Consider the following 20,859-nt stretch of genomic DNA (forward strand, 5'->3'; position numbering starts at 1 on the left):
AGTGCTAAATTCTGTTACAAATTAAGTGACCTTGGTATATTAACTTGACTTTTAATATCTTGGAGTTGCACAGCTCTAGGGAGCACTGTTTATGCATATTGTTAGTTAATGAGGACTCCTCTGTTAGTGTAAAGCAGAGACTCTTCTTTTAGTAGCAATTTTAGGTATATGGTTTATCTAGAACAGAGTATGCACTTCTCTCCTAGATCTACCTGCAGTTTATGTCATCTTGCATTCTTATCTTAGGTGCCTTATTGTATTTGTCTGTTCCTGTCACAATTTTTTAATCAGTCACCCTTAATTTAGCATAGTTTTGACCAGTTTTGTCTCGTGGAGAAAATTATGTAAGGTTTTCTGAAATCTCGGTATCTATCCATGGTAGCTCTGGTGCTGGACATACGGTGAATATCCTGTAAATCTTTTAAAAATCTTTATTGAATGTCATACATTTTTGAAAAATATAAAATTAAGCCATATCTTTGAGGTAATGATTTGTTAAGTAGGCTTAGTACTTTGAAGTTCTAAAAGTATAGTTCTCAGAGGATTGTCAACTTGATTGAGTAGCTTATTATATTTATTTTTTGCTCATCATTTAAATGAGCTTGCTTCTTAGCTAGAAATGCTTTTCAGTTTTTTAAATTAATTAATTATTTTGATAAAGCCTTTTAAAAAATTTTTTTGTTGGCTGTGTTGAGTCTGTTGCTGTGCGTGGGCTTTTTCTAGTTGTGGCGAGCAGGGGGCTGCTCTTCGTTGAGGTGCCCAGGCTTCTCATTGCAGTCACAGTTTTATTTAAATGTTTGTGTTCCTTTTCTTTTTAAGATGCCCTTTGTTCATGTTATTTCACTTGTATTTATAATAAATGTATACCAACTTTTTAACAGATAAAATAATTAGGCACAGGGCTTGTACCCTGAAGGACACTGCGCATGCCATCATTGCAGCTGAATTGGATCCAGAATTTAATAAACTCTGTGAAGAAATTAAGGAAGCAAGAATAAAAAGAGGTAAGTTATAGAAATGAACTTGCTACTGAAGAGTAAGAGGTCATTGAATGTTGTTTCTTTACGGTTGCTGGTATTATGAAAATGTATTTTGAGGCCCATCCTTAATTTCTGATATGAAAATGTCATGTAAATTCTCAAAGATGTTTTAAAATTTTACTTTCTATAACAGTTTTAGTGCAAATGACAGAAATAAAGTACTTCTTAGTGAAATTTCTTTTGCAGGCATATATCTTTAATTATGGATTTCTGTTCTTAAAGGATTTAGATAGGCTTTCATATTTGAAGAGGGTTTATTTTCATCAGTTTATATCTAATACCGATACTTAAAAATGGTTTTTAGGAATACTTTTTTTTTAAACCTGTTGGAATTTATGTGCAATTTTGTTAATATAAACACAGAATTAGCAGATGCGTTTTGTTCGTTCTATATATAATCCTGTCCTTGAGGAACTCACACTTTAGTAGGAGAGAGTAAGTGTAAAACAAATCGAGTATAGTGTGGCATATGCACTGATTGAAGCATGTTCATAGCACAGAGGAGGGACCTCCTGGTAGGAAACCCAGCATTTTGATCAGAGTTTGGGGAATGAATATAGAAGTGTTGTCTCTAGTGAAGTAGAGGAAGGGAGGCAGTGACGGAGAAGGAGGAGGTATTGTAAGCACAGCACACTACGTGTACAGGCGCAGAGACGTGAAATAACGTGGTGTATTGGAAGAACTGCAAACTGGTGTTGCTAAAGATGTACAGAATGGTGGGAAACAGAGCTCAGAAGGTGAGCTGGGTCCAGGACATTGAAGATGTGAAGACGCTTTTCTTCTACTGCCTTAGAGAGGCCTTCCCTGGCCACCTAATCTTATTAGGCTCTGGTCACCATAGCACTTGGCATTTTGTTACTGTTGTTGTCTCTCTCCTCCTTATTTAGAATATAAGTGCTGTGAATGTCTTATTCATAGCTCTACTGCAGTCCCTAGAACTATCTCTGGTACACAACAGGCTTTTTATAAATATTTGCATGAATCAATGTCTTGCTAAGGAGCTTGGACTTTATCCTGTAGATCTATGTTTTTTAAAATGTGTTTGTGTTTATTACCCACATCAGCTTAGAACTACCGAATTAGATTCTCTGGCCGAGAATCTGAAGGCCGAGAAATCTGCACTTCAGCAAACTCAAGTGCTTTTTATGTACACTAAAGTTTGAGAACAATTTCCATAGTCAGTAGGATTCATAGAAGTATTTGAAACAGTGGAATGGATTGGTAAATTGCTTTGGCAGCAGGAAATAGCAAGGTCTCAATGTGGCTCAGTAGGAGGATGAGAGACCAGTTAAAAAGCTGTTGGAGCCAGTTTTGAAAACATTTTGGCAGTTTCTAAAAAGTTAAGCATAATATTTACATATGACCCAGCGATTCTACTCCTAGGGATCTACCCAAGAGAGATGAAAACATATGTCCATATAAAGACTTGTACGTGAATGTTCATAGCAGTATTATTCACAATTAAAAACCGGAAACAGCCCAAATGTCCGTCAACTGATGAATGGGTAAACAAAACAGGGTATAAGGGCTTCTCTGGTGGCGCAGTGGTTGAGAGTCCGCCTGCCGATGCAGGGGACGCGGGTTCGTGTCCCGGTCCGGGAAGATCCCACATTCCGCGGAGCAGCTGGGCCCGTGAGCCATGGCCGCTGAGCCTCCGCGTCTGGAGCCTGTGCTCCGCAATGGGAGAGGCCACAACAGTGAGAGGCCCGTGTACCGCAAAAAAAAAACACCAAAAAATAACAGGGTATATTGTACAGTGACATACTGCTCAGCTATAAAAAGGAATAAGGTACTGATACATGGTACAGCATGGATGAACTTTATAAATGTTATGCTAAGTGAAAGAAGGCAGTCACAAAAGAGCACATATTGCATGATTCTATTTATATGAAATGCTCACAAAAGGCAAGTCTATAGAGACAAAAAGTGGACTAGTGGTTGCCTGGAACCGTTACCTAAATTGGATTGCTGTGGTGATTGCACAGCTCTGTAAATTCACTAAAAATCACTGAATCGTACGCTTAAAATGAGTGATTTTTATGTTGTGTAAATTGTACCTCAATAAAGCTTTTGGTGGGGGGAGGGCTGTTGGAGTAGTCCAGAGTTTTAATTAGTGAAGTGGGAATGAAGGTAGGATTAACATGAGAGAGATGCAGCTGCAGGGGTGGAGGGCATTGTGAAGGAAAGGAAGAGGCAAAATTGGCTGCCATGTTACTGGTTTAATGACTTAAGTAGATGCTAATACCACCAGTAGAGAGAGGGAATATATAAGGACAGGTTTTTTTTGGTGGGGAAAGAGAAACCAGTTATCTTTAATTTGACCTATCTCTAGGATATCCAGTTGGTGATATCAAGTAGGCAACTGATATGAATCAGAAGCTCAAGAGAGTTTTGGACTAAAGATGTAATTTGGGACTAATTATATAATGCCAGTAGGAGCTGAAGGCATGAATATTTGTGGTGGAAGGTGTAGATTAAAGTGAGAAGAAAAGGGATTCCAGAGACAGCCCTTAGAAACGTTTAAGGAAGGCAACATTTAAGGATGGCATAGAAGAAAGAAATCTAGTAAAGAGAATTGAGATGGAATGGTTATTTTTATGAAGATCAGTGCACGAAAACCAAACTTACGCAGTGTGGTGTGACAGCCAGCTAATGTCAGATGGAAACAGTTCATATGAATGGGGTTCAGTGGCCAAATATATGCTTATACTTTCTAAGATGGCAGAAATCATGACTTTTAGACTATATATAATCTTACTGTCTCACAGTCATAAAAATGTGAAATGTATCCCTCTGCAAAGTAAAATGAATAAACACAGGGCCCTTTGGGGATTAAGTGTAAATAAGCATGGCCTGCCATTTTATTTTTATGATTTTATATCTAGTTTCTTTCCCATCTTAAATCAATAGATACTATTTCATCCGAATTACAGACTGTCCAAGTATAATTAATGACTTTAAAATTCAGTTTTGTATTTCAGACTTTTTTTTAACCTTGTTGGTTTATGTAGCTGGAAATATTTAAATAGGTATCGCTTATCTTCTGCTTGCAGGCTTATCGGTAACAGCAGAACAAATAAATCCTCATGGTACTGGAGCTCGAAAGATGGAAACTAGAGTTGAAGAGGCATTTCGGCACAAACAAAGAAATCCAATGGATATCTGGCACAGCTCTGCAAATAAATGTGCATGTGAGTATTTGAGATCATGTTATCCAGTAGTGGGAACAACTGCAAATGAGGCAGATGTGTTAGGAATTGGGCACATATACCAAAGGGCTGCTAAGAGCTTGTGGGGTAAAATGCTGAATCAGAATACATTTCTTTAACCTTATTTGCTTTTCTCCTATCTCCATTCAATGCTTGCTGTTGTAATTGAACTAGATTTGAATATCTTCAGTTTTAAACTTTGGTTTTTAGATAGAGATGTGGAGCCAGTAGATTTTTTTTTTTTTTTTTTTTTGCGGTACGTGGGCCTCTAACTGTTGTGGCCTCTCCCGTTGTGGAGCACAGGCTCCGGACGCGCAGGCGCAGCGGCCATGGCTCACGGGCCCAGCCGCTCCGCGGCATGTGGGATCTTCCCAGACTGGGGCACGAACCCGTGTGCCCTGCATCGGCAGGCGGACTCTCAACCACTGCGCCACCAGGGAAGCCCACCAATAGATTTTTTTATCCACCCCGCCCCCAACCCCTTGCTGTATGTTATGCAGAATGTTCTTGTTATGGTGGGAAATGGAAATTCCAGCTTAGGAGAGTGACTGAATTGACAGCAGGAAGTTGATTTTTCTGAGAAAAATCTGTGTAGCCTTCTTTAACTGGCTTTGTTTAAGTCAGATGTATTTAGGGGAAAATTCAGTGTTCTGGGTTCTCCTCACTTTTCCTCATTCATGGTGATCTGTAAAATTTCTAAAAGACAAATGTTAATAAACACAGCATCTTCCTAATGTAATCTTTTTTTTTAACATGTTTATTGGGGTATAATCCTAATGTAATCTTTATGTTTCACTAAAGATAGCCATCTTTGGAAGATATACGCTGTTCTTCTGATATAAAGGTGGTAATTCTGCTCCAACTGTCAGTAAAGATGGCCATAATAAGTTCTTTAACCAGTGGCATTGAATTTGAATGAATGAACCAGACTCAGTTTTTTTTATCTTGTTCTCTTTGTGATAAGTGGCATTCATGTGTGAGAACATTTGAAGGACTTAATGGTGCATTTAGTTCCATAAAACTGATTAAGCTATTTATCCTAGTTGTACCTTGGATCGTGACCTGGATTCTGTGACACAGCACTCTAAGTTAAACCTTGAAATCCCTACATTCTCTGCAACTGGTAAAAATATTTACTAACTAAAACACATTGAATATTGGCTTCAAGCAGTTTTAATTTCCTTTAAGTATTAAAATATTGTAATCTACAAATGTGAGTCCTGTTTTCTCTTACCAGTAGATGGCATATGTGACTCATCATTTGTCTGTTTTACATTAAGTTACTTAAATCATATGTCTAAATCTCCCTTTGGAAGAGTTGCTTTTCTAAGGTCTTAGTTTTGGAAACAAACTCAGAGATGTTATAAAACTTGATTTTAAAGATTGTGCCTCTAAATGGGCTTTTCACACAAAGCACCCTTGAAAAAGGAAGTGGGTATATTAAAGATTAGTTCTGTAAATATATACTACCACATGCCAGGTGCTGTGGGGATAGAGCAGTGACTAAAACAAAAATCCCTATTCTTGTGGCACGTATATAACCAATTCCTCTTATTTTACCAAAATCATACTAAGCATTAGAAGTGATTATAAAAGGACGGGGAAAATATCTCTAGCTTGACCTCTCCCCAAATAAGAACATTTTCTTTTTCTTAGCTGGGATGAAAGCATTAGAAATAAACTTACTTCAGAAGGGCTCCTAACCTTTGCTTAGGGTATGAGTACATTTTAAGGAGTTGCGCTGGCTCCTAATCAAGCAGGGTCCAGCCTCTTGCTCTAGTGCTCCATGGCTTAGTGAGGAAAGAAAAAGGGAACCTCTTGTACCTTTGGTTATTGGAGAATAAGCAAGGACACAATGTCAGGAGTGACTTGTCAGGTAGTAAAACCTAACAGTTCTACATTTTAGAGAAAGAGCAAGCTGAATACTTTTCTTACACTTTTAATGTGGACTGGATTAGTTTTTCATATAAGTAATGGAATGCTTATGAATGCCTATCACTTATAGCCTGTGCTTTTAAAAGTAGACTAATATAGAAATTTCATCTCCAATTACCCTATAACTGTAAATTGTAAAAATAGAAATTAATAGGGGATAAAGGAATGGAGAGATGGTAATGATAGTACAGTTTTGAAGGCAAAGTAAATTTTGAGCCAAGTGACTAAATAACTTGAATTTTGCAGATGATTTTAGAAACCTTTAGTAGATTTATTCTTAGATGAGAAAGAAGAGTGATAGTTATGACAAAATTTGTCAACACTTGTGAATACCTTGGTGTCTTTACAGAGACTCAGTAAGGATTAAAGATGAAAGGATGGGAAAAGTATGTAAACACACTATATACTGTTGATAGATCACAAGTTCATATTAAGTGCTAGAGTAAAGAAGTGAGGGTTGTCTTAAGACCACATTCCCCTCTATTTGTCTTTCAAAAGCAGTTTTTAAACTGTGGATTAAACAATCTACACTTAGTGGTCTCATATTTGTATTTTCTTTTTAAAATGTCTTTGCCCAGGAAGCTTTCAACATTGACATATTAAAAATACATATTATCTCTTTTAAAATTAAGCCAGATTTGACATTACATTTATAGCCTTGGAAAAATATGAATTATTTTTACTCTGATGGCTTTCAACAAACTAATATTTAGAATTTGGTGTTTGACACCAGAAGTGATAGGTCTCTAGCTTAACTAGTTTGCTTTAATAACTTTGTATTTAAATTTCTTTGCGAAAATGTCCCACATTGCAAAATAAAAGTTAACTTTTTATTTAAGGGACAATGGGATCGACTTGTATAACCAGCTACCTTTGATACATACATGGGAAATTAAAGATTCCTGGGTCCATCATTACCTGGAAGTACCAGCTATCTACTCATAAAAGCTCATGATAGTTTCTAACATCTAGGAGTATAGTCCCTACAACTTTTGTAGGTCTCCCGTTTCACATAACTGACCAAATATTTATTTTCATTGTTTGTTAATGTTGTTGCTGCCTTGATAGCAGAGGGCTTAATTTTTCTACATATTTTCAAATAACAACTTTGCAAGAAATTGATCCTGATAGGTGAACCATTTGTGGTAGATGGCTAACAGCTGGCTAACCACATTGTCTATATAACCTTCATAGGGCTTATGTTTCTTCTGGAAGGAGAGGCAGTAGAGATTGCTTTGTCGGAATACCTGTAACTATTCTCTCTTCATATACTGGATCATACTTTAATTTCCTTTCATGGTTTAGAAGCTCTTGGGTGATCTTGCTGACAAAGCACTCATCTTCCTGGTGGAAGTCCAGGGATGTAGCCCCAAACCTTCCAGGCAGCTTGGTAATGTGGTCATTCCCTAAATGTGTGTATAGTACGCTTGGCCCCTGCATGTTAGGAATTAGGAACAGCTATAAAGTAGAATCCAGGGCAGTGGTAAAAAGTGAGTGCTGAGTAAACTCATACAGGAAATAAATGTAAATTCCTTTCATTCTTCAGAGTTCATCCCTGACTTCATATCCATTTTACTTGTAGTTTGTGAGGATTAGTCAGCATGGATGTCAAGAGCTAAGTAGTTTTTGTCTGTGTGTTACGCTAGTATGGGTTTACTTTCGTTTGGGTCTTATTTAATAAACATTTGTAAAACAAGCATTGCATTCCAGGTTCTACATATCTTTTTCCCTTCTTTGTAAAATAGTTCGAGTTCGGAGAAAATCAAGGCGGCGATCACAGTGGGGTAAAGGAATTATTAAGAAAAGGAAAGTCAATAATTTAAAAAAAGATGAAGAGGACACCAAATTTGCTGACTATGAGAATCATATGGAGGACAGGAAATTGCTAGAAAATGGAGAGTTTGAGGTAAGCACTGACTGCCATGAAGAAAATGGAGAAGAGACTGGAGACTTATCTATGACCAATGATGAATCATCGTGTGACATCATGGACATGGACCAGGGGCGGAGGCTTAACAACGGAGCGGGCACAAAAGAGAACTTTGCATCTACTGAAGAGGAAAGTTCAAATGAGTCTCTACTGGTCAACAGCAGCAGTTCTCTAAATCCAGAACAGACATCTAGGAAAGAGTCTTTCCTTAAAGGAAGCTGTCTAAACGGTGAGGCCTCCACTGACAGTTTTGAAGGAATACCACTTCTGGAGTGTCAGAATGGCAAAGCTGAAGTAGTTTCTTTCTGTGGTAGTGGAGACAAATGTAGTTCTGAACAAAAGAATCTTCTGGAGGACCAGTCAAAAGAAAAACCAGAAGCTTCAAATGAAAATCACGGAGATGATGCTGAGAAACTAGAGGCAGTGGAATGTAGCAATAATGAGAAGCTCGAACCTGGCCCTGATGTGGAGGTTAAAGATGCAGAACTGGATAAAGAAGGTAGAGCTAATGTTTTAAAATTTTTCCTGAAGGTTTTAACTCCAGAGTTAATTAAGTGCATATTTTATCTGGTCCCCAGTAGCAATAGTTGATAAATAATTATACCCCTTTGAGAATCTGTTGCACTTTTCACCCCTTTGCCTAGAAAAGTGTACACATACATAATAAATTTTGGTGAATGTTTCAGAGGGTTTGTGGTCCAGAATGCATTGCTTACCTGGCTGCTTCCTCTTCTGCTTCCCACCTGATTATCATCCCTGTCCTAATGGATTTATGACTAAAAGCTGAGTAGATCCACAAGTGTTAGGAAGATGGATTTCTAACAGAAGGATTATTGGGGTGGGGTGGGGGTGGGTGAGAAGACTTGGATACTGTAGCAGTATGGTATAGTAAAGTTATATAAACCCACATTAAATTACCACTCGTGTTCATTATAATCATGTGACTCTGAGCTAGTTGCTTATATTCTCCAACCCTGTGTCTTTTATCTTCTAAATTAAACTTCAGAGTGGTGCCACTGCAGGGATTATATAAGTCATGTATATTAATCGCCTCTCCTGGTAATGTACTAAGGTATATTCATGCCAGGCAGTCACTGTTAGTTGAATCTGAGGGATGTTTAGTCTAGGAGACTCTATCTATACGAGCAGTGGCGGAAGAAAGCAGCAGAATCCTCACTGTCAAAGTTACTTTATTCTCGCAGAGTCAGAGCACTCTGCCCACTCCTGACTTGCTTTGGATATATGATTCTTCTAAGAAGCAGCAGAAAGGGGGCGTTGAGGGTTTCTGGCCCCACTTGGTTGTTTATCGTTATTCTTTAGCCCATAGTGAGATGGGGTGATTTAGAGATCTACTCTGCTCAGTGTACTGAATTTCCTTCCCGAATAAGCACTCTTCTTATACCAGGTTATCTTGAAATTGTATCATGCTCTCTAAATTGTGTGGAGTATATAGTGTTAGCCTGGGATTTGGGCTATGTGAGAAAGGTTTTTTAATGCCAGTTTTTTGAGCCCTCCAGTAGAATGAGAGTAGGATGGTATTCAAAGTCTTAGAATTCTTTTAATGGATAAAGAGAGAGGTATGGTTCTTGAATGCTGCCTGTTGAGAATTTTTCTTTTTCTCCAATATTTAATAATAGAAAGCAATTTTAAGAGCATTATTTATCCTGGGCTATCATATAGACAACTTAAAAAAATGTGTTGAAGCTAGAATTAAGTAATGAATGGGACAGAGTGGGAAAAAGGGAGAGATTCCTGTTATGAGGCAGAATGGATGGGGAGGAGAAGTTCTTTTTAATGCTAGTTCACTATGAGATTTTAGTAAGCTTGCAGAAAAGGTTTAAATGAATATTATGTTCAACTGGTGATCTAAAAAGCTTTAAAGATATTTGTTGTGTAAACGCTTTACCTGAAGCTTTCATTTGTAACTGTCAGGGCAGTGTAACCTCGTGTAGTGGTTCCTAATTCAGGTTTTTGGGCCTCTAGAAGTCCATGGATGTAATAATGAGGATCCGTATGGTCTTAACAAAACTCCTAGCCTATATTAATTGAACTGTAAATAAAGGCTTTCACTCTAAAGGCTTTCTGAAATATAAAATTTCTCTGGGGATATGTTTTTGAAGGCAACATTTTGGTTCATTTATTATTTATCTATATAGCAGGCATTGAGGAAAAGGAATTGTTTAAAGACTTGCGACTAAGAGAACTAATGCAGGAGGGAGGAGGAAGGGTCTCCTTAGTGGCCCTGAGCATGGGCCAGGTCCTGTATAAAGTTCTGAAACAGTCCAAGTTTGTCCTTGTGTTCCTCCCGCCTTGGCCTCCTCTAAGAGTGCTCCTGCTTAGGGAGCGTAAGGCTTGATGGTTTACCTGCCCTCCCTACCCATCAGGGTGCCTGACGCTGTCAAGCTACACTCAGCGACCTCACAGTTTCTGTTTTTTCAGTGTGGCTGGTCTCAGCAAGATGTTGGGAGGAAAGTAATTAGATTATACTAATTCACTCTAAGGTAGGAGGACAGGACACTAGACCTTTTGCATTTTTAATGGGTGTATATTTTTAAGAGAAAATTTTGTGTAACACAGGCAGTATAACAGAGAAAAGTAAGACGTTTCAGGCAATGTTGCAGCAAATGTTTTGCATTGGGAGGCAAATATGAGGCAGGTTGGCCTCACTTTGTGTTAGTATCTGCTTTTCTAGGGTGCTTCCTTTCTTCTAGTTCTGAGAGCTCCGAATTTTAAAATGGTTATCATACAGAGAATGAAGACAGTTTATAAGTTACTGCTTAGAGCTGAAGATTACTCGTATCTTCCTTTTAGGGGATATGTTTGTTAAGATGATATTCTGGTATGACTTGGCTTTCATAGTTGTGGTCTAGTTCTCTTTTATCTGGGTTGCTTAGTCTTACACCCCTCAAAAAAATCATTTATTATTTAAAGAATTACACGCTTATTCCAAAAGGATTTGTGGTGGGTAAAAGAATGTATAATTGTTTGTCTGATTTTTCTTAACTTTTATTTGCTGCAGTGCTTTTTTTTTTTCCCCCCCAATTGTAGGTGCTTCTAAAGTAAAGAAATATCGTAAGTTAATTTTAGAGCAGGCAAAAACAACAAGCCTGGAACTGGTTCCAGAAGAGCCGTCTGAGCCTGTGCCACCTCTTATAGTTGATCATGAGAGATTGAAGGTAAGCTTAGCTCTTCCCAGGCAGTTTTAAATGAATGGAAATAAAGCTAGATTTGATAATCTTTTGCTTTAACCTAGGAATATAGGTACTTCAGGGCTTCTAATGAAAAAGAGTTGTGTGTGTTTTGAGGGGTTTAGAAATATGAGAATGTTCTTGGTAATAAATTAAGCCCTGGAATCTTCTAAACTCAGGTGTCACTATTACACCATAGCATGTGGTGTCTGTTGCCTAGCATTTGAGTGGAACCGTTTCAGTTTGAACAATGAAATCAAATTTCATTTTATTCTTTTTTCTTTTAATTTTTCTTAGAAATTGCTTGATTTGTTGGTAGATAAAAGCAACAATCTGGCAGTTGATCAACTTGAGAGATTATATTCTCTTCTTAGTCAGTGCATCTACCGTCACCGTAAAGATTATGACAAATCACAGCTTGTAGAGGTGAGTGCTTATTACTTCATCTGTGGAATAAACAAATACGTGCTTTTACTTGTCCCAAAGAAAAGAGGAAAAAAAAAAGTTATTTTAGTCTAAATCTTTCACCAAGTAACTGAAGAGTGGTTTGAAGATTTAAGATTAGAAGAATCATTAAGAGTTACAAAAATATACTCTTGGTACCATTTTGTCTCAGAACAGAAGTAATCTGGGATTCTTTGTTTATCAAAACACAGAGATTCATGGTTGGCAAATACACAGATTAGCATTCACAGTTCTCCCCTCCCTTACTTATCACTGACTTGACCGATTAAGCATATATCACTTTGGCCTATTGAATGTGAGCATGGCCTCACAGTCCATGTTACCACTGCTCCCGAGGTGGCCACTACTGGTTAAAAGGAGTTGGCGTGGGCCATGAGACTTACTGGCCACCCTGTTATGATTGGAAGAGAACTTAAAAGTCATCTCATTTAATCAAATCTAGTCCTGTGAAATAACCACATGAAGGAGTTGTTGTCCTTGTGCTTAGACACTTTAGAGGTGAACCGTTCGCTTTCTGGACAACTCTGGGCCATAAGAAAGTTTTTTATAAATACAAGCTTATATCTCTATTCATATAATTTATATGATTAAGTCACACTTATTTTTGCGGTCATCTGAGCAAATAAAATGAATAAGACAAAAGTCTCTGCTCTCAAGAAGTATTTCTAGTATGTTAAAGATTTATGTATAGAGGATGTGATTATTTTGCATGTGTAATAAAGAATATAAGCATACCTTGCTTTATTGCACTGTGCAGATATTGCGTTCTTTGCAAATTGAAGGTTTGTGGCAACATCACCATTTTCCAGCATAATTTGCTCACTTTGTGCTTCTGTGTTAATAACATTTTGGTAATTCTTGCAATATTTCAAGCATTTTCATTATTGTACTTGTTATGGTGATCTGTGATTAGTGATCTTTTTAAAAAAAAATTTATTTATTTATTTACTTATTTATGGCTGTGTTGGTTCTTTGTTGCTGCACGCGGGCTTTCTGTAGTTGCGGTGAGCGGGGGCTACTCTTCGTTGCGGTGTGCGGGCTTCTCATTGCGGTGGCTTCTCTTGTTGCAGGGCATGGGCTCTAGGCGCGCGGGCTTCAGTAGTTGTGGCCCGCGGGCTCTAGAGCGCAGACTCAATAGTTGTGGCGCATGGGCTTAGTTGCTCTGCGGCATGTGGGATCTTCCCGGACCAGGGCTTGAACCCATGTCCCCTGCATTGGCAGGTGGATTCTTAACCACTGTGCCACCAGGGAAGTCCCTGTGATTAGTGATCTTTGATGTTATTGCAAAAAGATTATGACTCGCTGAAGGCCCAGACGATGGTTAGCATTTTTTTAAGAAAATTTTTAAAGCATTTAAAAAATTAAGGTGTGTACATTATTCTTTAGACATAATGCCATTACACAGTATAGTGTAAACATAACTTTTATATGCACCGGGAAACTAAATAATTCGTATGATTTACTTTATTTGCTTTCGTCTGGAACGTAACATCTCCAGGGTATGCCTGTATTGGACTTGAATCAATGCAAGAGAGCATTTAAAAGTTACTTTGTAATCACATTTTTATGAGTCACATTTTTATGAATCTATTCTGACCATATACAATATATAGAAATAACAGAAATAAAAACATCACCCATATCCCACCATCTAGAGGAAACTAATCAGCATTAATCTTTTAGAATATCTTCCATCCTTTAAAAATGTCTAGATGTACATTATGTGTATAAAAGTGTGAATATATATTTAAAAATTGGGATAGTATTGGATATTGTATTTTATAACAGAACTTTTCTCCTACTCAGTAACATGATGAAACATTTAGCAGAAGTAATTTTGATTGGTCATTTATAAGAACTTTTTGATCAGATGATAATCTGTTAGTATGGCCTGTTAGTTCTGTAGAGAGGTAGGATATAATTTCTTTGGAGGTGTTTAAAGATGGAAGGGAAAACCAAATGTCTTAGATGTATTTGACATTTGCCCATCTGAATGTAATGTGTGGGGTAGAGTTCTTTACTTTTTAAAAATTCTAGAACTTCTTTGTTCACGTGCTTGACATTTGATTAGTGTGAATGGATTGAATACTCTTCAGCAGTTGAAACACCTTGCAGTATGGGTCTTGGAACCCTGTAATCTAGGGGTCTCATTTAGGAGAGGAGGAATCTATAGCAGAATCACCAGTGAGTGGCATTCCTGGCGTTGATGGCATCGACTCTTTCTGGCTTTTTTTTTTTTTTTTTTTAAATTTCAGCTCTGATTGAAGTGAGTAGCACTGGGAGCAGGGTACGTTCTACTTTGGGTACAAGTTTTATTATACTGAATACATTCATTGTGCTTTGGGAGTCAGTCGAATATAATGAGTCAGGAAGGGTGCAGGCTCTGGAGTGAGGCTACCTGTATTCAAATCCTGACTGCTGTTTTTAGCTGGCAGATTACTTATACATGTAAATTTCTTAGTACAGTATCTGGCACAATAAGTACTCATTGTTGCTAGCATCATCCTCATTAGCCTAAATGTAAAGTAGGAGGCATCTGGACGTGTCTAGGGCAGATAGGCTTACACAGTAGCTATGGTACTGTAATCAGGAATATATTTAAAGCTTAACTTTGTATCTAAAATTCTTTATCTAGAAAGTTAATTTGAAGTGAATTTTTCTGTAATGCTTTTGTCTTTCCTTTAATAGATAATGTGTACTTTTTTCCCCCCTTATAGGAGATGGAAAGAACAGTTCATATGTTTGAGACATTCCTATGAACCTTTCAAGAAGAGTGGTTTATCCTCTCCCATCTGCTCCTGCCAGAGCAGTCTTCTGAGCCATTCAATTTCAAATTGCACCAATTATGTGCAGAGCCTTGGTGTAAAGTGCTCTCTCACTCATTCTTTCTCTCTGTTGAATTTGGTGCTATTGTCTCAGGTACCTGAAACCAACCAGCCTACAAGAACCAAACAGAACTTCAGAAACATGTTGTATTTTCCACAAATAAAAAATACAACCCCACAGATTGGAGATTTTGGTGCTACAGAAACTGCTCTCACTTCTGCTTCTCTTTTTGTGCACTCTCTTTTGGAGACCTCTCTTAGGGAGCAGACCAGCAAACACGAGGAAACTGGATGGGGCAGTTCTAAGTGTGTTGAATTGTTTAAACAGTGGGCAACCTTTCCCCCCCCCCACCCCCTTTTATCATATTTGTTTTTATTTTTTCTTCTGGGTAACGGACTGAAGCCTGTTTTAAAGTTGGCTATGGTATATTCTGGTGGGAAACTGAAGAAACTGGATAAAATTAGATTAGGCTCTTTAGAACTGCCTTTAATGTGCCTTTTTATTCGAGAAAGATAAGGCTAAACACAAGGATGGGCTTACTTGTAGCAAATGGATTAGAATGTTTTCTTCGGTCACAACCCTGAAAATAAGTTTTGATACTCTGTATCATTAAGAGGCAACCAGTGTTGTGGTATAAAATGCCTATCTTGTTTTCAAAACTCGATCAAGACAGTGGTTAAGCCACATAATATACTAAAATGGTAAGTTTTCCTGTATGGTCCGTTTCTGTTTAAGAAACATAATAAAACAACAACAACAAAAAATTCACAGTCCGTCAAAAAACACACACCCTTTTTGGTATGGATGACAATGATGGTCAGAAAATAGAGTGACACTCTATTTTCTTCTGTCAATGGCAGTTTAATAGTTATTCATGTTTGAGTTCCCCGAGAAGAACGATTTTCATGTATAATAAATTGTTACAGTTTTGGTTTAAAGCCCGGACTTGCCAAATGGACAGAAAAGAGAGGAATTTGTCAGAAGCTCCATAAAATTCATTTTCTATATGCATAGTTGCAAGTGAGCTCTGGTATGGTCCTTGAATAACAGTATTAATGTTTAAATCCCTTATCATAAGCTTACCTTCACAACTATTCGTTTTGATTGGAACCTGTTTTGGATCTTGTTAAGCGATTTCTGTGACTTGTACTTATCTAAAATTACTTATGGGTTACTAGTTTTACAAAAACTTTCTACAAATTCAGAGACACAGTCTAGGCAGTTGCAAAGAGACAAAGGGAGTGCAGTGACATTTTTTATCAGATGATTTTTAAACAAAAAAGTAGAAAATTTTGACAAGTTTTCTTGATATCTTCATTCATTATAGCTGTTAGCTGCAGGTGTGTCTTTACAATATATGCAACACATGTAGTTTGGGTTTCAATTAGAGCAAACGGTCTTGGACTACTGCAGAGATAATGAGCTACCTCAGCTTTTTGTATTTTAGTTACCAACAGTGTCTACAGAGTTCTGTATTCACTTTGCCACCGTTTACATGCTGAAGCTAAGGTACTTGTCTCCTCGTCTCTGGCTTTGTAGGGTGCTGGATGCCAGCGCAGAAAGCACACTTTGGCCAAGGCTACTGCAGTAATCTGAAGTGCTTCTTTGCATTTACATTAACATTTTATGCCTTCTAATTCTAGTTTAATTTTTAAATAATGCCACTTGTTTTCTTCATACCTAGGAAGTTTTCAAAATATTCAGTTAGTCATATATAATTCAAGATACTACCCATGTAGGCACACTGTATTTTAAGGTGGGCAAGTGCGATTAACGATGAACCAATTTTAAAGGGGAGGTTATTTGAAACCTCTAATTTGATTATTGGGAGGATTTTCATGCTTACTTTAGTAATTTATTACCATCATACCAGTTCAAGCTATTTTACAGTCTAATACATTAGCATTTTGTATTTTGATGGAAATTGTTACAGAATTTAAAGATTTGATGAAATAAGATGTAGCAGATTTTTTGTAGCAAGTTTCTGGTAAAAGGGTTTTTTGCAAGTCTCAGGTTCTTGCTGCACTATTTTTCTTTAAATATTTATTCCAGTTACTCTAATTCAGAAGCATTCTGTTCAAGTAACAGCAGCACTTGTGAATAGAAAAAAAAAATGCACATGTTCTTAGTAGTTTACTAAATTTGTACAAGTTAATTAAGATTTTAGCCATCAGTGAGTTTGACAAGGGAAATTTATTTCTGTTTAGCATTAAAATGCTTCCAAAAGATCAAGTTTTTTAATTTTAACCTTGATATAGATGGAGAAATAGGAGGCAACCTCAGTATGATAGGAACTGCCACTTTGAACAGTTTAGGTCTTAAAGAGAAAGCCAATCTAATGCCAAGGGGAGAAAAATGAGGTGAAATTGTACCAACTCCTCTGGCCCCTTCCCCCCCCCCCCCCCACTATACCAGTTTTTCTTATTTTACAGATATCTGGTGGTTCTATAGTTTAAAGCAGCTTGTGAAATTATCCAAGTGGACTCAATTTTGTTTACCTTTCTGTAAGTTCTTAATTTTTGCCGTATAGCATTGGCAAAAATATGTACAAATTGACCTCTGTTCTTATTTCCTATTGTGAGCATTATAAATGATACGCTCCTGTGTAGAACCTTGCTCTCAGATCACTAAAATATGTATCACGGCACAGCCCAACAATAATTAATGCTCAGCTGTGGGGACCATAGGAGCCTTTTGAAGATGATGGAACCGCACTAGGGTTGAAACTGATGGCTGTGGAGTTAATTGTGTTTTTGAGCTTGAATCTCACCTGTGATTTTTTTTTTTTAATGTCCTTTCATGACTTGATTTTTCTCATATGCCAATAAATGTATTTGTAGGTTTACTGGATTTTATTTTTAGGGAGTGGGGTGGTAATATCTTCCCATTTTTTGATTAAGTTGGTTCAGCTATGGTGCTATTCAGTAGGTATCTTCAGTGTCAGGTCCCGTAGCTGAATGCCATTGTTATTATAATTATTATTTGTAATCACATTGTAAGCTTGAATTTGGACTTGTACCTACATCTTTTGTATTTTGTACATTTGGTTATTTAGACTTTGGGAGTCCTCTTTGGTTTCAGTCATGTATGTCTACTTTGCAGATTAAGTACACTTCATCAACTATGGTCTGTTTTGGGTTTGTAGTTTAATTTAGAATTGTGTTAAGTTGGTATTTTGCATTTGACTTCATTTTACATTAGTTTGAAATAAATTATTTAATTTTTGAATTCTGGAATTTTGAACATTTACTGTAATTTGTAATATAACTGCTGTGAAATACTTGAATAAAGATGACAAGAAAAACATGTCTTTCTTTAGCTTAATTATGATTACTGTTGGCTGCAAGTGCAATGCTACTTTTCTAGCTGAACTCATTATTTTGTAGCTAGGACGTATTGATGTTTATTAATTAAGCATGCCAAAAATCTTGTTATATGATTCTTCTAGATTTTAGTAGCCCTCAGTATTTTTTATCTAAAAGTTTTTCTGTTGAGAAAGTGTGGTTTTAACTTCAATTGAAGATTGTCTAAAAGTCGTCGTGTAGCAGCAAATGGATTACTTCTGAAATTTGTTTTTCTCATTGGAAGGCTATGCTACAATAGACGATCAGGTAGTATGGTTCACTTAATCTATAGTGTTTTCTCTTAAATCAAGTAGTTATCAGTGTATTTTGAACAATACGTAGAATTTAAATGTGGAGAGAGATTTCATACCAGAATTTTGAGAGGCTTATTGCTTTAAGTGAATAGAATGTTCTTGGCTTTAGATTGCCCATGTTTCTGCTGTCTGCCACGAGACACCTTTTCATGTCCCAAGATTAGTATACTAAACTTCCTCTATATAAATCTTTAATTTTCTTTTTTTCCTTTTCTTTCACAGTAAAAAGGAACTGTTTGAATTTGAGTAAGACTTTTTCTTGGTTTTGCAGATTGTATAATTTTTACTTTTTTTTTTTTAAATATTCATTAATTTACCTATCTATATTTGGCTGCATTGAGTCCCAGCAGCAGCACACAGGATCCCTTGTTGCAGCGCGCGGGCTTCTCTCTGGTTGTGGTACATGGGCTCCAGAGCACGTGGGCTCTGTAATTGTGGCATGTGGGCTCAGTAGTTGTGGCGCATGGGCCTAGCTGCCCCGCGGCATGTGGGATCCCAGTTCCCCGACCAGGGATCAAACCCACGTCCCCTGCATTGGAAGGCGGACTGTCAACCACTGGACCACCAGGGAAGTCCCTAATTTTTACTTTTGATTGTCTGTATCAAAAGACTGGTAATGATAAACCTGGGAAACAGATTTTTTTAAACCTTTATCTGGGGCTTCCCTCGTGGCGCAGTGGTTAAGAATCCGCCTGCCAATGCAGGGGACATGGGTTTGAGCCCTGGTCCGGGAAGATCCCACATGCCACGGAGCAACTAAGCCCTTGCAACACAACTACTGAGCCTGTGCTCTAGAGCCCGTGAGCCACAACTACCGAAGCCCACGCACCTACAGCTCGTGCTCCGCAACAAGAGAAGCCACCGCAATAAGCCCACGCAGCACAGCAAAGAGTAGCCCCTGCTCGCTGCAACTAGAGAAAGCCTGTGTGCAGCAACGAAGACCCAACGCAGCCAAAAATACATACATACATAGATAAATTTATTAAAAAAAATAAAGCTTTATCTGAATCCTTAGAGAGTTTATAACTGCATATGAGTCTCAGTCAAGTTTTGAGGGCTCCAAGGATGAAGCTGGGTTTATGTATCCAGTTTTAGTTTCCATCAGACTCAAAACTACAGTAAAGTGAGAGACTAATATTTAAGTACCTACTTCATTTTATCCCTTTGCCCAAACACCTGAAAAGTTACCTCTTGGCTGTTTTTTAAAATACAAATTCCCTCTCTGACCCGCACAGTCGTATGTCTGTTATGTCCTAGGCACTATGCTAGACATATGTGATACACAGGTGAGATATTCTCTATCCTTAAGGAGCTTATAGTCTGCTAGGGGCGGTTGGTACAAACACTAGTAGTAATTATTCAGTGGGTTAAGGGCTGTAATAGAAGGAACACAGTGTTGTTCAGAGTTCTAAGAAGGGAACCAATTGATTCTGTTTAGGGATGGAGGCAATGAGGGAAGCCTTCCGAGGGAGCTGGCATTTTATTTGCCCTTTGCCTCTACCTGGCTTTTCTATAGTCTAGTCCCACTTTACCAAAACTTCTTCTTAGTTTCTTGTGACCCTTCATATTATATCGTTATCACTTTCACCACCTGGAGTATCTTAATGTGTTGAAATCTTGCTCATATTTCAGGAGTGGGCCTAGATTCTACACCAATAAATCTCCTGTACGCTATCATTCATCCTCAGAACTTAGCTGTATTTTGTACTGTGTAACATAGTAAATTACTAGTGTTATGTAAATCTTAGTAATTTATTCACGTGGGAAAGGGGATACAAAAGAAGTATTATATTTTATATTCCTTGTAGGAATTTAAAACAATGCTGGACATATAGAAAATGTGTAATTCTTTCTGGTTTAATTGACATAGAAGGCTGAAACTTATCTAAATCATCCTTTCATAGGTTCAACAAATACACGGTAAGTGCCTACTGTATGCCAGGCACTGTTGCAGAAGTTGGAAATAAAGCAGCAAAAAAAAAAAAAACAGAAAAAGTCCCTGTCTTCATGGAGCTTAAGTTCTTTTAGATGTAATGTGCCAGATTTCTGTCATGGTTGATCAGGGTTCAAACTATTTTTTTAAAGTGTTCTTTCTTTAAGCATTGCATGAAGCATTTTGTTAAAAATTTGCCAAGAACCCTCCTTTTTCCTTTTTGCTTTTCTTATATTTTCCATCTTATGAATAAGACCATGTCCATCAAGTATCCAAATCTTGTCATCCTAAATTTTATCCTCTTATGGTACATCTCATTCTAATCATGCAGCATGTTCTGTTGATATTTTTTCTCCCTTTAAACTTGTCAAATATCCATCACCCCTTCTCCATCTTCGTTGCAGCTGACTTAGTTTGGGCACTAATCCTTTAGTTTGAACTAGTGTGAAAGTCATCAGTTTGAGGGAAAGTAAACATGGGCAAGGCATTGTGTCTATCTTCAATGAGGTTGTTATATCACATTTACTAGGTGGCAGGGACTGTTCTGAGTATTTCACAAATACAGATAGAAACTCTTTAATCCTATGAGAACCTTATGAGATAAGTTATTATTATCCTCATTTTACAGGCCAGGAAACTGAGACATAAAGTAATTCGCCCAAGGTCACACAGCCA

The 20,859-nt window shown here is 37.5% G+C and overlaps 1 protein-coding gene across 1 annotated transcript in view; it reads left to right on the forward strand.

Annotated features, from left to right (window-relative positions):
- ATAD2B (ATPase family AAA domain containing 2B) overlaps window positions 1-17,899 on the forward strand; it is a 150,633-nt gene extending 132,734 nt beyond the window's left edge. Inside the window, exons 23-28 of the mRNA XM_030858299.2 lie at window positions 882-1,004; window positions 4,094-4,231; window positions 7,930-8,613; window positions 11,163-11,290; window positions 11,600-11,728; window positions 14,485-17,899. Of these exons, the coding sequence (XP_030714159.1) occupies window positions 882-1,004; window positions 4,094-4,231; window positions 7,930-8,613; window positions 11,163-11,290; window positions 11,600-11,728; window positions 14,485-14,526 (1,244 nt within the window). The 3' untranslated portion in view covers window positions 14,527-17,899. The remainder of the gene's footprint in view (window positions 1-881; window positions 1,005-4,093; window positions 4,232-7,929; window positions 8,614-11,162; window positions 11,291-11,599; window positions 11,729-14,484) is intronic.
- The last annotated feature ends 2,960 nt before the right edge of the window (window positions 17,900-20,859 follow it).

The sequence above is a fragment of the Globicephala melas genome, chromosome 12 (assembly GCF_963455315.2).
Source record: "Globicephala melas chromosome 12, mGloMel1.2, whole genome shotgun sequence".
Classification (NCBI taxonomy): domain Eukaryota; kingdom Metazoa; phylum Chordata; class Mammalia; order Artiodactyla; family Delphinidae; genus Globicephala; species Globicephala melas.